At 45.4% G+C, this 15,952-nt stretch overlaps 1 protein-coding gene across 3 annotated transcripts in view; it reads right to left on the minus strand.

Annotated features, from left to right (window-relative positions):
• Positions 1-15,952, minus strand: part of SPNS2 (SPNS lysolipid transporter 2, sphingosine-1-phosphate) — a 172,548-nt gene that overhangs the window by 52,850 nt on the left and 103,746 nt on the right. For all 3 annotated transcript variants that reach the window (XR_012642213.1, XM_074974558.1, XM_074974557.1), the window contains exons 4-7: positions 12,286-12,437; positions 9,941-10,007; positions 5,538-5,680; positions 3,932-4,084 (exon numbers count right to left, since the gene is read on the minus strand). Coding sequence is in view for 2 of the 3 variants with exons in the window: in XM_074974558.1 (XP_074830659.1) it covers positions 3,932-4,084; positions 5,538-5,680; positions 9,941-10,007; positions 12,286-12,437 (515 nt within the window). In the remaining variant the exon portion in view is untranslated. The remainder of the gene's footprint in view (positions 1-3,931; positions 4,085-5,537; positions 5,681-9,940; positions 10,008-12,285; positions 12,438-15,952) is intronic.

Genomic DNA, 15,952 nt, shown 5'->3' on the forward strand with positions numbered 1-15,952 from the left:
CTAGGTGCCCCCAGCTCAAAGGGCTATGGACCTAAATGGGACTTAGGAGGTGAATGGGGCCTTCAGCTGGCTCTCTGAACAGGGGTGAATTTCATACAAAGTGAGCCTGCCTTATGCATCTGGGTGTTAAGCAGCAGTACAGCAGGGCAAATTCTCAGTGTTGTCAATTCTCATGATTTCATTGCAAGTCTTGTGATATTAGATGTTATTCTCAAAGCCTCAGCTGCTGGATTCATTTGATCGGGGGGAAAGTTTCTCGCCCGCATGGCTGCGGAGAAAAGCTTGAGATTTTAACATTGGCTCGGTCGGAACGCAGCGAAACGCTGGTCCAGTACTTATAAAGAAACGAAATGGCATCCTCTGCACAACAGGACCTCACACGCTCACGGTCATATTGGCAGGGGCATGCGCCCACTGGCAGGGATGGAGTAAGGGTCCTTAAAAAATCAGGACTGCACCTTACGCCCTAGTGGCTAAAAAAGAAGGGAAATAAAACAATCTCCAGATCATCATTTGAACAAAATTCTCGTTGGGATTTTTAAGCCCGTCTCCGGATTTTCTGACACCTGACTCATGCTTTTTGAGTGCTTTTGGCATTGGCAACACTGAAAATCTGTAACTTGCTTTCTAGTTCGTGACCTGTGGCAAATTCCTGGACTACCAAGGAACTGGGAATGCCACGGTGACCATAAAAACTAGAAGGCCACTTGTTCCAAAACTGGTTGCCAGACCATGTCTGCAAAGTCTGCATGGGAAAATTTTGGAAAATGTCATGTTTGCATGTGAGGAAAGAACGGAATAGGTGTCCATTGTGGGGAGCCAGCAGGGGCCTCGTGCACAGTTAGTCTGATGCAGAGTTCAGAGTAGAACAGGGGAGCAGCTTATTTCAGACCCAAGCTAACACAGAAAGGGCAGAGTGGGCACACCCGGCAGCCTTACAGCACTCCTAAGTGCTGCTTAGTACTAAGGGATCTGCCCTTAATTAATTCCAGCCTGCAATCTTTACCACTGTCTCTGCCTGTCAACAGGTTGTCTTCTAACTCCCTCTAAAGTACAGCAGCCATTACTGGTGAGCTGCGTGCAACTTAAGTGGCCAGTTTTGAAAACACAGCCCTAAGAGTCCAGTGCCAAAGCCGCTTTCTTCTTCAGTCTCTTGTCCTGTTACAGAGTTTTGCGTGCGGAGCTGAGACCAGTGCGGCTTTACAACAGTATCATGCAAGGAACTCTGTCTTAACTGGGAATGGGGAGGGAGTGGACAGTATATTAAATGCCCCCTGCCAGCTCAAACGTGGCCACATTATGGCATGAGAAACAAGCAACAGGTTGATGATGGATTAGGAATCACTACTCCACTGGAGCCCTCAGCTCCTCCCCCTATGCTGTGGGTCGAACGTATCATCCAAGTAAAAGGCAGGGTGAGTGTGAAGGAGTGTAAAGGGAGTTAGACACTCAAAGCTCACTGAATGAGGAAGGTTAGGTTCCTAACTCCCTTTGGTCCTTGTGAAATCCCATCCAAACTGACTCCTCTGCTGCTGCACTACAGATTTGCTATTTATTTGTCAAAATGTAAAGGAGTGTCTGTTCATCGCCCAGGTGCTCTGCATCTTGTGTGCATGATCTGGAACACAACAGTCTTTGCGGTAATGGCCAAGAAGCTTCAGGATAGCTAAAACTGTAGGAGGAGAAAACCTCCCTTTATGAACGAGAGATGGGCAGGCTGTTGGGGCTGCTTTCTCCACTAGCGACATTTTTGCAGGATGGACTGAGTCTGCTGGATTAACCACTCTTGGCAGTTAATTTATGATATGATATTCGCTTAGACAGGTGGATTTTCCTACTATTTGTTTTCTATAGTCAGTACAAAGCCAAAAAGCTGGCAACAGGATGCCTTCCTACAATTTTAACCCAGTCGGAGCAATGCTTTCATCAGCCTCTGAGCACCTTTCATGCAAAATATAACCGGAGACAACACAAAGCAACGTTCCATCAATGGTGCTGAAAGAAGAGACCCAGGTGCAACGTGAAGCAAAACAGAATGGAGCAAGAGCCTTCTGTTATACATTAGCAAAGCCAGTAGGACCCAAACCTTACTTTTCTTCTCCCATCATCACAGCTCCCACGCTCTCCCCCACTGCCGTGGTGGATACACATCAAAAGTAGTAACAAAGTACTAGCTCTTAAAGGACCAGAGGACAATGGTATCCAGGTAGGGCAATCCTTAAGTAATTTAATGTAAGATTAGTGAAAGAGGCACTTCAGGCTGTTAAAGATTTCATGGCACATGTTAAGGGTATTAACTAGAGCTGATCAAAAAATTTCCACCATTTTTAAAAATTAAAATGCAACGTATCTGAAAAATATTCCATTTTCATTCAAAATTCTCAGGTTTTTGTTGAATAACTGAGCTAGTTTTCACGTTTTGATTTAAAACTTTCAGTTGTTGAAAAATCTTCAGGTTTTTATTTCCCAAAAAACTTGAGAAAGTCAAGAGATTGTGACACAAATGAAAAAAAAAATCATTTTTCCAAATGTTCTGTATGGGGAAAAAATAATGATTTCCCAATCAACTCTCACATTAACTCTGGTGTGATGGCCAGTTTCCAACTCTGGTAACTGTGTTCTTACCCAAGTTCCCCCTGCAACTCGGCAGTTATTCACTGTTTTTTAAATAACAGGTTAGACAAACACTTGTCAGGGACGGTCTCGATAATATTTAGTCCTTCCTCCGTGATGGGGACCGGACTAGATAAGTAGGACTTTCAGTTCTGCACTTCTGTGATTTTATTCTTCCCAAATAACGTACTACAATGTTGTCCTACTGCTGCAATCTACTTCAGAAGCGGCTGCATGTTAGTAGCACATGAGCGACACCAGCATACACACACCATCAAGAGCTTAAGGATATCTTCAGGATGAAAGGTAATTACTAATACTCCTCTTCGGTATTAAGCTACTCCAGCATGGCAGGGAAATTGACTCAGTCTGATACCCACAGACCTTCTCTCTTCATTGCCTTAGGGTCAGCGCTACAGTAATATTAAAGAGAAACTTTCACCCTGGGCACGTTCAAACCAAGAGCCTTTATATGGAAACAGTAACAGGCAAAACCAGTTTTCGATACTTCCCCTGCAAGTCTGGGATCTCTCTTCAACTCATAAAGGACCCCCAAAGCCCTTCATCCAGTCAAAGATGTTTACAGCACATGGTGCATCGGGCAGAGGAGCGGTGCACCAACCACAGGGGCTGAGTACATGGCCACAAGGGCACTCCCTTGCTGGCTCCTAGAGGGAGAGCAACCAAACTGAGTCCTGAACTTTGGCCACCACGCCAGCCCAGTCCCTGCTATCGCTGATGAAATGTGAGCCACGATAACAGCCTCCTCTCTCGCCACAGCAACCATCTTCTGCTGGATCCTGCAGTGAGGTTATGAGCTACTACCTATGACATCACAGTGTGCTGCATTCCATGGAAGATTTCCAAGCGCTATATACATACAAATCAATTAAACGGCTTAGCCCCTCTGCAGATAGTACATCCACTTTACAGATGGTGAAGCTCAGGCACAGAGAAGCCCCATCCCCAGGTAACATCGTGCTGGGAATCAGTGGCCACAACAGAGTAGAACTGAGATCTCTTGGCTCTCAGTCCTGTGCCTAAGTTACAAAGCCATCTTTCTTCCCTGATCTCACCTGCCCAGTATTCCAGCTTCACTACAAGTTCATGTCCAGTAGCAAGGACGGGATCAGCTGCAGCAGCGAAGAATAAATTCTGGATTTAAACCCCAGTGCTTCCTATCATTTTGCAAAGGGCCACAGGAAGTTATAGGGATCCTAGTCAATGGATTTCATTCTCTTAAGCCCAAGCTCTGTAAGTTTGAATGTCGGCTGCAATAGGAAAGCCCCCCTTTACAATAGCACAGGATGAGCCTTACCTGTCCTTTGTGCCGCAGGGCTCCGAACTGCAAGTCTCGACGGTTTTCTGCACAACTTGTGCCCTGTGAAGGTAGAGGGGGATCCACATGCCCAGTGCCCCTGTGGCAAAGGAAACGGCAGAGGTGGCCAGCGATGAGAACACATAGCTGCGGCTGTGGAGATGCAAGAGAGAAAAATCCAAGGGGAAATTTTAGGTCCAGAACTGCTTTATCCCTGCAGTAGGGAAACCCCGAAGGAATAAGGGCCATGGGAGGCAGCAACAGAGAAAATGGCATCAGCTCAGCCCCAAACTCATAAGCCAGAGGATCCCTAGAGCAAAGATCAAATCACTAGCTGCTCAAATAGGCTCAGATGATATAATTACAGTACTTTCTGTTGGAGCTGCCTCTGCATTTTGCAGCGGTCGCCACTGTGGTTTTAGTCTGTTACAGGCCATACAACATAGGTTTGTAATTCAGGTTAAAGCATCACTCACAGTGTATACGGCCTGGATGTCCCTCACTTGCACCTTGTTCAGTCATTTACATCAGTGCAAAGCAGGTGTAAAATTTTACCAGGCTTCGGTGCAGTACTGTTTTGCACTAACTTTGCACAGGTGCAACAATGGTGCAAGGGGATGGAAAATCAGGCCCAGAGTACATTTCTAACACACTATGTTGTGACAGTAACAATACGTCTCACCTCCTGGACAGCACTTTACATCCACAAAGTGCCATGTGAGCATCAAGTAATATAGTCAGCACTCAATCATCAGGATGCCCTCCCTCTAGTCCTACCATCATGCCTACTTGCCTGCTCCAAATGCCATTCTCCCCATCTGAGTGACCCTGTCTCACTGGGAGAGTAGCGTCATTACCATTTGGATTACCAGGCATTCAAATGATATGAGGGTAAGCCCCATGGAGACACCTGTGAATTAACCATAACCACGTGTCCGAACACCCTTGTTCTTGCTGACAACACCGTGAAGATGCACTAGTCAGTACTGTCAGAAGGAACAAGATCACGCGCAAGTTCCACTTTGGAACTCCATGGGCAATCTGCGGGTAAATGGAGACGTGCTCAGAGGCAGTCGCAGAAACACCCTGACAGCGAGTGCAGCAGAATGACTGACACTGTGCAAGTGTGGGTGCATAGGCATGTGGAACTGTGTAAGCATGGGTATACCTGCAAGCAAGTGCAGGCATTTGTATATCTGCTCCTCAAAATTCACTCTGACGTTTCATTTCCCCCCCTCCTCAGGAAGGTGTCTCCTTTCCTGGCGCCCATCAAGACAGAAAAAAGGGCGGAAAGCCAGTAACACCATTTGCTCTTTCATATGTTTCCACTTCCACACTTGAGCTTCCCTGAAGCGAGAACCAGATATGGACCCGAGAAAACCCTCCAACCTGAACCTTGGACAGGGTAGATCCAAATTTGGATTCTAACTGGGGCCCATTCCTAGTGAAAATACAACTGTGGCTTCCTTTCTCAGGCCCAAGGATCGTGCTTTCTGCTGCTCCTTGAGCATTGCCGCTTGCAAATCGAGCATTGCCACCGGCAAAAGCTAGCTTGCTCCCAGGCTGAGAGTTGAAGGCCAAGCGCATTTTAGCAGATCTCTCTTACTTTCTGATCAGTGCCTTCATGTCTCTTAGCCATGAAGTCCGAGCCTTCAGCTGTCCCCCCAGCTGTTCCACGTTGCCTCTTTTAGCAGCAGGTACAAATATCAAGATGAGTGTCCCCGTTATCATGCCTAGGAGTGGAGATACCTGGAAAAGAGGACCTGGGAATCAGCACAGGAAGTTGGCAGTGGTTACCATGGCTAGTCAAAAAGAAACAGACTGCATTAGTTTCATTTCAGTGGCCAGATTCTTTACATCTGGTCCGAATCTGTATGTACCCACTGCCGCATCTGCTCCTCTCTGTCGAGACTCTTACTTACTCTTGTAGCTCAGCTTTGGAGATGCTTGTGATTAAGGTGGTTGCATTCTGTGTTACTGCTGTACCCAGCTCATCTTCTGTGACATTTAACCCTTCGGAAGCCAGCTTACTCCCAGGTGGGCTAGGGGATTGGCTAATTTCTAGAAGTATTTGAAGGGTATCTGGGGTGGTATGCCAGGAAGGGGAAAGGTTTTCTCAATGTTGGGAGTCACTTTCTGACCTTTCCCGTACTTTCCCCTGTGTGCACGTGCCCCTTGCCCACCTCTGGCTTTCCATTTTCAGCCAGTTCCTGACTGCTCCCTGCATAGGGCATTCAAGATGGAGAGGGGGGAAAACAGAAGAGGACACTGAGGCACACGAGGATTAGGTCTCCTGACTTCCAGTCCACTACTCCAATGACTAGAGAAGATTTGCATCATCCAAAGGATCCCAGAAGGCTTCACAAGCTATAAAACCGAACCACCTGTCTACTACTGAGATTCAGTCATCACCAGGGTGCAACACATCGCTGTTCAACAGGGCACTAGAACGCAACGGGTACATCTACCCAGCCTGCAGCAGCGAGCCACCCAGTGCGGGCCGACGGACTTGTGCTCGCAGGGTGTGCGCTAGCGCTGGCGACATAGCTGCGTACGCAGCACTTTGAAGTTATGGCTCAGGCTCGGACGCCTGGGGATGGGGGTGGGCTTCAGAGCCCAAGCTCCAGCCGGAGCCACAACTCCAGAGTGCTGTCTACACCGCTATTTGTAGAGTGCTAGCGCAAACCCCGCTAGACCAAGTCTGTTGACCTGCGTGGGGAGGTTCACTGCTGGGCAGACGTTCCCTAAAGGGGGACGTTATCAATAAGGCTGAGGCCTCCCTTTTGATAGGTGCAATTTTTACATACAAATTCTGTGCCAGCCAAAGGAACTGTAGGCTCCAGTCTGAGTACTGGTGCCTCAGAATACCTAACCTACACATGCAATGCAAAACTGCAGGCCCAACAGAAGGCAGGTCCCAGTTTGGTTGCAAAGAGGAAACCTAAAACATGGGGGGAGGGATAGCTCAGTGGTTTGAGAATTGGACTGCTAAACACGGGGTTGTGAGTTCAATCCTTGAGGGGGCCATTTGGGATCTGGGGCAAAAATTGGGGATTGGTCCTGCTTTGAGCAGGGGGTTGGACTAGATGAACTCCTGCGGTCCCTTCCAACCCTGGTATTCTATGATTTCAAGACAGGAAACTAAGGAAAATACCTCATTCAGCTTGAAATGACAGGAGGAACTTATGGCTGGAAGAAGGCAAGTAACTTCGCTGAAATTTGGCCAGTTCACAATGCCCCTAACTCTGGTGAAAAGTGCCATGGAATCCTAAAGGACTCCAAGTTTTCCTGACTTCTGTTTTATTTATCTGAAAGACCAGCTCCTCCAGCAACACAGCATCCTCTGGCACTCTACTGGGGCACTGGAATTATTACTGAACCAGAGGGAAGACTGCCACCTACGAAGCACCTCTACAAACACTCTGGTTCTTCTTCTGGGGTCTCTCATCCAAGTACTGACCAACGTGACCCTGCCTAGATTAGGAGATCTGGTGAGATCACAAGAGGTGACACAGTAAAGCAACACACCTAGGAAATAAGCAATTACACTCACGATGCTACTAAATTTAGGGCTTGACGCTACTAGATTTAGGGCTTGTCTATATGAGGACACTCAAGAAAATTAATCTGAATTAATTTAAGATGTGAATTGAAAGTGGATGAATTAAACCACATGAAACTCCTCTCCTATTCAGAATTCAAGTAGTCTTTATTCGATTCAGTTTAATTAATTTGTGAGTTAATGACGTTTAACTAATGCATTTTAAATTCATACCTTTAGTAAATTTGGATTAACTTTCGTAAGTGTCCCCATGTAGATAAGACCAAAAGACAGACCAACGTCTCCTGATAGTTTTCATATGTTTTGTACAGTCAGGTTATCACTGGCAATTTGTTGTGATGTTTGCATAGAACACAATGGAGAGATTGATGCACAGGGAGCCTGGGATCTACAAGCACAGGAGCCCAGAAAGACTCTTGCCAGAAACAAAGGTGGAGATCTCACTTGAAGAGAAGGGAGCTAATGGCAACTTCCTGCATCAAATAATACCGTTAGGCCTTTACAGCAAGGTTTCTCAGCCTGTGGGTCACAACCCAAAATTAGGTCTCCGGAATGTGTCAAGGAGTCACTTGGGCGGCCCTGGGGAGGGCTGCAGACAGAGCCCATCTCACAATCACCCTGCAGTGGTGGCCTCAGTCCCTCAGGACTGACTGGGCTCGGCACCCCACTCTGGGCCTTGCGACCTGGTCCACACGGTTGTAGTGCCACTCAGGGTTGGCCCAGCCACCCCTCTGTCATGATGATAGGGGGCTGGCTAAGCTAAATTTGAGTGAGTGATGTTTTGATACCATGCACCAAGTCACAACACCACTCGCATAGATTTGGCCTGGCTAGCCCCCTGTTAAGGGGGCTGGCCCAAATCTGAGCAGTGCTGTGACCCCAGAGGTTGCAACACCTGGAGCGGGGAGCTGCGCCCAGCCAGGAGCCGCCACTATAGTATGCATAAGTGTACTTTTTTAGCATTTATTGTGTTAATGTGTATACTATATATCGTGGGTATGAAATATTTCCTAAGCCGGATGTATCTGGCACTAAAGCTATATCCTGGGTCCTGAGCCCCAAAAGGTTGAGAACTATGGCCTTAGGGTGCCTTTCATTTTGATGCACTAGGCCAGCATGATCCTATGTAACACATCAGTCTCATTTAAGCACAATGGGTTGAGTAGGGGGCTAAGGCCTAGTGCTGCTCCTCTGCTCAGAAGTCAGCTTCACTCAAAGTATTCCTGCCTTTAGGTAAGATGGCCAATTTTCTGGTCTGAAACTTCAAGGCATTACACTTAATTCTTTTCATTCTAGGTTCCTGGTTGGAATCTGCTCCCCACTCAGCTGGCTGCTGATGGACTATTCCCGGTGACTTTACTGGCTTCGCTTCTCATTTCCAGCCGCCAAAAAAAGCCGTTTGTTTGAGGTAGGGAATCCATGTATTTCAGCACCTGCTGTTATAAACTGCATTGGCACGAGCTTCATGCAATTAATTGCCTTCAGGAACTGCCAGCCCTGAGAGAGCATCTCACTCAACCCCGTGCTGGCCAGACTGTCAAAGGCCAGAAAGCAGGTTTGCTGGGCCATTTCCTGCCAGCAATTTCAAGACATCGCTGTGTGTGTATGTGTTTGTGTGTGTGTGGTTTATTATCTTTTCAACACATTTATCAAGGTCCCTAGAGGTTAAAATAGAAGGAAACTGAGTGTCTCTGGGCAGAAAAACAAGCGGAAACTGGAACAAAGTGTTTTTTCCTCAAAGCAGGAGTTTCTTGACAGCAGGGGACTGAAAGGCTACAGAGTTGATTTAAGGTTCCTCCTATTCCCCAGCCCATCAAGAAACCACGGTTAACTGATAATGAAGTGATTGGAAATATGCTACTCCCAGGCAGGGAAACAAGAACAAAGAACCAACAATAAACACCTTTCCCTTTTTGTCCAGGAGCTGCATACGTTTAATCTGCTACATGCTTAATATCTGTACACATATCTTTCCAGTGCTCCAGTTTTTTAATCCTGCCCTGCCTAGAAGTCCTCTTCTGCCCTCAACCTCAACCTGTTAAATACTGTTCAGTCAGAAGATGGTGCTGCCCACGGATTATGTAAAGCAGAATAAAACTTGGTGAGGTAGCACCATCCTCTTTTGAAATGGGATAAAGACTGTGACAATGACAAGTGCCAGCTTATTGGAGTATGTTGGAAATTTTCAATTTTGCTGGGGGAAAAGATGATGGAAATTTCACCCACCTGAAAAACTGCAAAAATTCTGTCCATTTGTTGGCAAAATGTTGATGAAAAATGACAACGAAATTTTATATTTCAAAATTTTTGACCAGCTGAAGAGCTGGAAATTTTCAGAAAGTTTTCATGAAAGCTACACCCTGTTTTCTGGCCAGCTCTAACGTGTGTGTGTGTGAGTTCATGAGGGATATTTTAACAGACTTATTGAATATGAGACAGGTGCTTACCCGCAATGCCCAATGCCAGTCTCCTGCTACTTGCTTCACGCTTGATCCAGTGATGTATCCCAAACCACTGCAAAAAGTACAAAGAAGGGAGCCAGTTTTAATAATGTGCTATCGGTGTAGCTGTTCTCAAAGAACGTGAAATGCAGACAAACAGTCATGGTCACCTGCTGAGTCTGCAAGTTCCCTTTTCCTGCAGAGACAACAGTAAGCATCACTAAAAGCAGAAAAAGTGGAGAACATGTAACTTCTAACAGCATGATGGGACCAAATATCCTCTAGTTTGATGGAAATTTAGCTACTGATCTGAACTTCACTGCAGGCCCTTTGCCCTATAAGGGGTTGAAACAAAGCCCTAGGATCCAAAGACTGTCCCATTCAGATTCCTACATCACACCAATCACTGTAATAAGCTTAGCACCTGTGTTTTTGGGCCCAGACCTAGAATTAATAAGAAGTGCCATCAAGTTTATACTGCACCAAACCATTTAAATGCCATCTGTTAATTTAACAGCAGTTGTTCCCAAATGTGTATCAAGAGACTGTTTTTTATAAGTTCATACCAAAAATCTTAGAAGAACCAACACATAGGGCTGATAGGCGAACATCATAAACCTGTCAGGAGACTAGAGAAACCAGCAGACTTTCAGCCAGGTACCACAGAATTATGATCAGGTAATAAAAGGCAGCTCTAGTTGAGTGGTCCAGCTGGTGAACTGCAGTGATGCTTCCCTATAACAAACGAACAGGCACGAAATCCATCTTTCGGAAATGCCAGCATTCAGCGCAAAGGCTGCTTTGGGTAAAAGCTGCCAGAGCTGTTCCAGGGCGGCTGGCTGTTGCCAGACACATTTATTGTACAGCTTTCTAAGCCATGAAGGCACCTGAGTTACCATCAATACCATTCGGGTACTGAGCCATTCACAGATATGGCTCCAAAACCAAACCACAGATCCAAACTCCATTAGACTTTGGAAAAAATCAGGTCCAGAGCCAGATGGAGCAACTGGGGCCCATTTCTAGCCATTTGCCATTATCAAGCATGTTTGTCTTTGGAAGGAATTGATTTGCTGCCAACCACTGCTCAGCTCAATTCTCTACGTAAGTGTTCAGTTTCTGAGGGCTGTTTAGGAAAAAGTTATTTCCATCAGTTAAGGACCAGCCATTTCTTCTTCCTGAAGAGCAAAAGAATGTTTCAATCTTTGTTTCAAGGTTACTACAGTAAGTTCTAGCTGGCGTATCGCCACCCTAATCCAGATGTTTTTCACTGCAATGGTGGAGTTAACTGCTGTCCAGGTTTTCCCTTTCTGGAAATGAACTTACTGTGCCACTTCTTCAGAGGAAGTCATCTGCTTCTGGGAATCTGGATCCACATTGTCTGAGCCCACCCTCTCTACAACCTCACAATGCAGGGTCAACCATTGTAAAACATACAGGATCTCTCTAGTCCCAGCAATCAGATACTGCACTGGGCTGATAAGGGAACTCAATTGAAAGAAAGTGCCAGGGGAAATAATTACTCAAAGACTGAGTCTGTCTGTTACATTCATCAGGAGACTATGGGCTGTATGGTCCTAGACGACTCTGCGTAAATTGAAGCGTGAATGCTCCTTACAGCAGCTCTCCTCAGCCTTGCCTACATTAGACTTTTAAAAGTAATTTCCCACAGTGGTCGCTGCAATGGTGGGAGTACTAACAAAGACTAGCTACTGTGGTTTTAACCACTGGGTCCCCTAGAGCGTCTCAGCCAAATTTTGCAGATTCAAGTAGGTCGGAGTTTGAATGTAAGCTACAGAATACTTTGGAAAGGCCAAAATTTCAAGAGCTAAATTGTGCCTCTGACCTGCACTCTCCAATATTCACATGCCTTAGGGAGATGTGCCTGCAATTACACGTGCACAGTTTTGACCATTTAGCCCTTAGTACCTTAACCTAATGACTCTTCTAGAGTATATGGTAACTTGGAGGTACTTGACTCAAAAAGGCCCATATCTCAAATGAATATAAACAGCAACTAAGAGAACTGGTATAATATTATTCATCAGTTATACAAGTAACATTGCTGTTATTCCAAAAACGTATATGCTGAATAGTTATTTTCTGTTTTCATCCAGCTCTGTTAATTAGTAATACCTCACCTTTATTCCATGCAAGGGTCTTAAACGAACGTGCACATGAATCAGTGGCAACACAGGTACCAGCACCTCTTTCTTCTAAGCAGCCCCTACTCTAGCCATCAGTCTGCAAACTTTTCCCTTACAAAACAATTCAAATCTAAGAAAATGTGTCTTTCTTGTCAGCCGCTTCGGATGTATGGTAATTCAAGAGAACAGCAGTGGACTGGTTACCTGCCAAGAGGGATTGCAAAGTAGAAGACAGACAGCATGAGGGTTCTGGTGTTTTTGGTGAAAAGGTCTCCTATGATGGTGGGAGCGATGGTGGAATAACTGGCTTCACCGATGCCGACCAAACCTCGTGAAAGGACGAGGAGCCAGAAATACTGAGGGAAGTAATAAGAAAAAATGAATCAGTCTTCAAAATGGTTCATAATGAAACAGTCCACAGGGAAATGCAAGCCCATGTGATCAGTGAATAACACTTACCTCCCTCATCCCACTGTCACTCTTACCACTGCTCCTTGTGTTTCTGTTCCCAGGGAAAATGTCAGTGCCATATTTCTGTAGTGGTTTACACATATTTTAAAAAATAACTGTAATAATAAACCCTTGCCCTAATTGGCATTCCAGAAGATGTTCCAAACCTTCTGGCTATGAAGGGTCCATTGGCAGCTAATATGGTTAAAGAATGGGAAGCAGGAGATTCTCATTTCACTCTCAGGGGGAGGCTCAACCATAGGAGGTTTATGGGTGTAGACAGAGCAACCCTACAGAAGGTTTGCGGGGAGCTGAGCTGATGACGACTCTCCTATTTGGAGGTCTTAAATGATGAGTATAAATCCTCTGTATCCAAGTTGACACAGAGCACTGGGCTGAAAAGTCAATCCTGGTGCAATTTTTAAGACTCTTCAAAAAGTATGGAAGAGCTTCTCCTCTCGGCATAGATAATCCACCTCCCAGAAATGCGGTAGCTATGTGGACAGGAGGAGCTCCCCCATTGACATAGCACTGTCTATACTGGGGGTTAGATCAGCATAACCACATCGCTCAAGGGTGTGGATTTTTCACACCCCCGAGTGACTTAGTTATACTGATATAGGTCTGTAGTGTAGACCTGGACTAACTTTGCCCAGGGAGCATTGGTCTGCAGTCAGTGTGCTGCTTATCAGTAACAACAGCGGATTCAGGGACATCCTATGCAATTATACCCATTGCACAAACGTAAAGCCGGCAACAGAAATCACTTGGAAACAAGTGCACTCTCTGCAAGCAGTGGAAGTGAGCAGACTGAATACAGACCAGAATATGTTAGAAAAACGTGAGATGCAACAAACTGAAATCTAATACAAGCCAACATGGAAGAGGAAAAGGAATTTTCTACAGATGTCACGGAACTAAGAGAAGGTATTTCCTGATGGTGGCTCCCCTCACATCTGACATTGTATAAAACACTGTAAGCGCCCGATTTTCAAGCAAGCTCCTCTGTACGCTTGCAGCTTTCTGGCTTCAACTGTTTGCAAGCATAGTTTATGCCACTTTGATGTCTAACTACCTGATGCACTAGCACAATCAATACTTAGACATCAAAGCAACATGAGCTGCACTCAGAAATAACTCCAGGTGCAGAAATACAACAACAATTAATGGCAGCTGCAGACTAAGGACAAAGAAAAGGGCTGGGGAAAGCCAAATTTTAAATATCTAACCCTTACAGGTCCCCATATACTGTCACTTTTGTTATCCAGTAGGTCACTTGGGAGAGTTGGAGCCATATGGATTACACTCGTCCCTCAAATGCAAAGGTGAGTATGTATTATTGATCCCCTTTTACAAAGGGGAAACTGAGTCAGCGAGAGGGCAATTTGCCCTAGGTCACACAAGTCTAAAGTAGTGCTGGGATTGGAACTCAGGTTTCTCAGGTCTCAGGTTCCCTACTCTAACCATGCAAAGTCCTTGCTGAGATGAGCTGAGAAGATGGGCGCTGAAGCACCTGCTTTACCATATATACACCTGCTGGTAGACAACTTCCGTGCTTCCTCTAAACACACTAGCAGTGCTGTGCACAGCCATCATCAACCGCTTATTTGGATGCCAGTTCCACCTTGGTACGCATTTTCTGAACGTAATTATAACTTGCTGGGTGTTTGCAATTACAGGTATAATTAAATGTCTCCTCTAGCCCTGTCATACTGAACAGATGCACGTGGGTGCCTGCAGAAAGGGCAATATCATGACTCAAACCAGTTAAATTATGTCCATTGCCCAATGCCAAACCATTCAGGAATGCTGCGGAGATATACTGCCTGTGACTGGCACACTGGTAGCCAATGTGGTTGGGATAAACAGCATTATTCATATACATGCTGAATGCATTAGTGAGGCAGAATTAGAACTGGGCAAAACTGGAGGCTGGTTTTGGTTTGCACACGTTCATCCGCTGGTTTCTGGTGTTGCAAAATCAAAACCAACCATGGTTCAGATACGGATCCCAACATGCGATGGAGATGGGGTTAAGGAGGCTCCGTTCCAGACCAATAACCGGTAAATATGAAATGTCAACCATGACAGGAAAGTGGCAATCTTGCTGACATATAGGACCTTTCTAAAACTTTATCTATATGAAAATACCACCAGAGAGATACAGCAACAAGTACAATTCTCAATAACCATTCTGCATGGGGTTTACTCTGACCATTGCTACAGCAATGGTGACCTCTCAAATCTTGCCTACAAACCTCGTGCAAAGCTTTCTCCCTGTTGTTAACACCAGTTCAGCTCCACCAATATTGATAACGTTGGCTGTCCTAGTGCACTGAAAACACCTGCAACCCCTGGTAGCCTATCCACATCAGGGCTCATTCTCACACAGAGAGCCAAATCCCCTTTCCAGTATTTCTGCCACACACTCTCTCATGCTTTGAGAGTCTGAAGATGTGTCTACACTACAACAGCATAGCTGTGCCACTGTAACGCAGATGCTTCCTACACTGACGGAAGGGAATTCTTCCATCAACCTAACTGCGTCTGCAGTGGGGGTTAAGTCAATTAACTACGTTGCACAAGATGCAAAATTTTCCACAATCTGAAACGATGTAACTAGGTTGACCAAAATTTTAGGTGCAGACCAGGCCTGAGTGATGAGTTTCTGACTCTAGATGGTGATCAACATAAGACTCGCATAAGAGAAAAGCAGCATATAAAGATGTAACCAGTGCTGCATTTCACAGAAGGCATCTTCAAGGCAATGGACAAAAGCACCTAATCAGATGTGGCAGCTAGGCAGAAGATATAAAAACATAAAATCAGATTAGGGCATTATTTACAGTCATATCCTAAGGACTCAACCCCCGGATTAAACCTGATTTATATTACGGAGAGATTTCTCCAAGGTATTTTGATAGCACCTATCATCTAAGTACCTAAGTGATACAATTACTCAATAAGTCATTTCGCTGTATGAACCATAGCCTAATCTTCCAAGTTTAAAACACACTGGACCATCGTATTAACACTTTTCTTGTCAATGTGAAAAGAAAGAGCTCACTAGGTGCCATGGGTAAAGTATGGCCATCTCGCAAGGAAGCAGACATTTTCTTCTGTCCACACAGACAAAAAAAACCCAGACAAAAACAATCACCCCCAAACTCTTATGCTATAACATGCTGAGGCCACAGTCATGTAGTGAACCAATAGGACGTCCACAGATGTAATATATATAAAGAGACGTACCATACACGTACATTCATAGTTCTAAAGGCCAGAAAGGACCACGTGATCATCTATTCTGATCTCAGACCTGCATGTCTCTTCCCCATGGGTGGGCAGGATAGTTTCCATTAGGTTGAGTCCCTTTCTTTCTGTTGCTTTTCCTTTTTGTCACACCCTGAGGCCTGGGAAG

Source organism: Natator depressus, chromosome 17, assembly GCF_965152275.1.
Source record: "Natator depressus isolate rNatDep1 chromosome 17, rNatDep2.hap1, whole genome shotgun sequence".
NCBI lineage: Eukaryota > Metazoa > Chordata > Testudines > Cheloniidae > Natator > Natator depressus.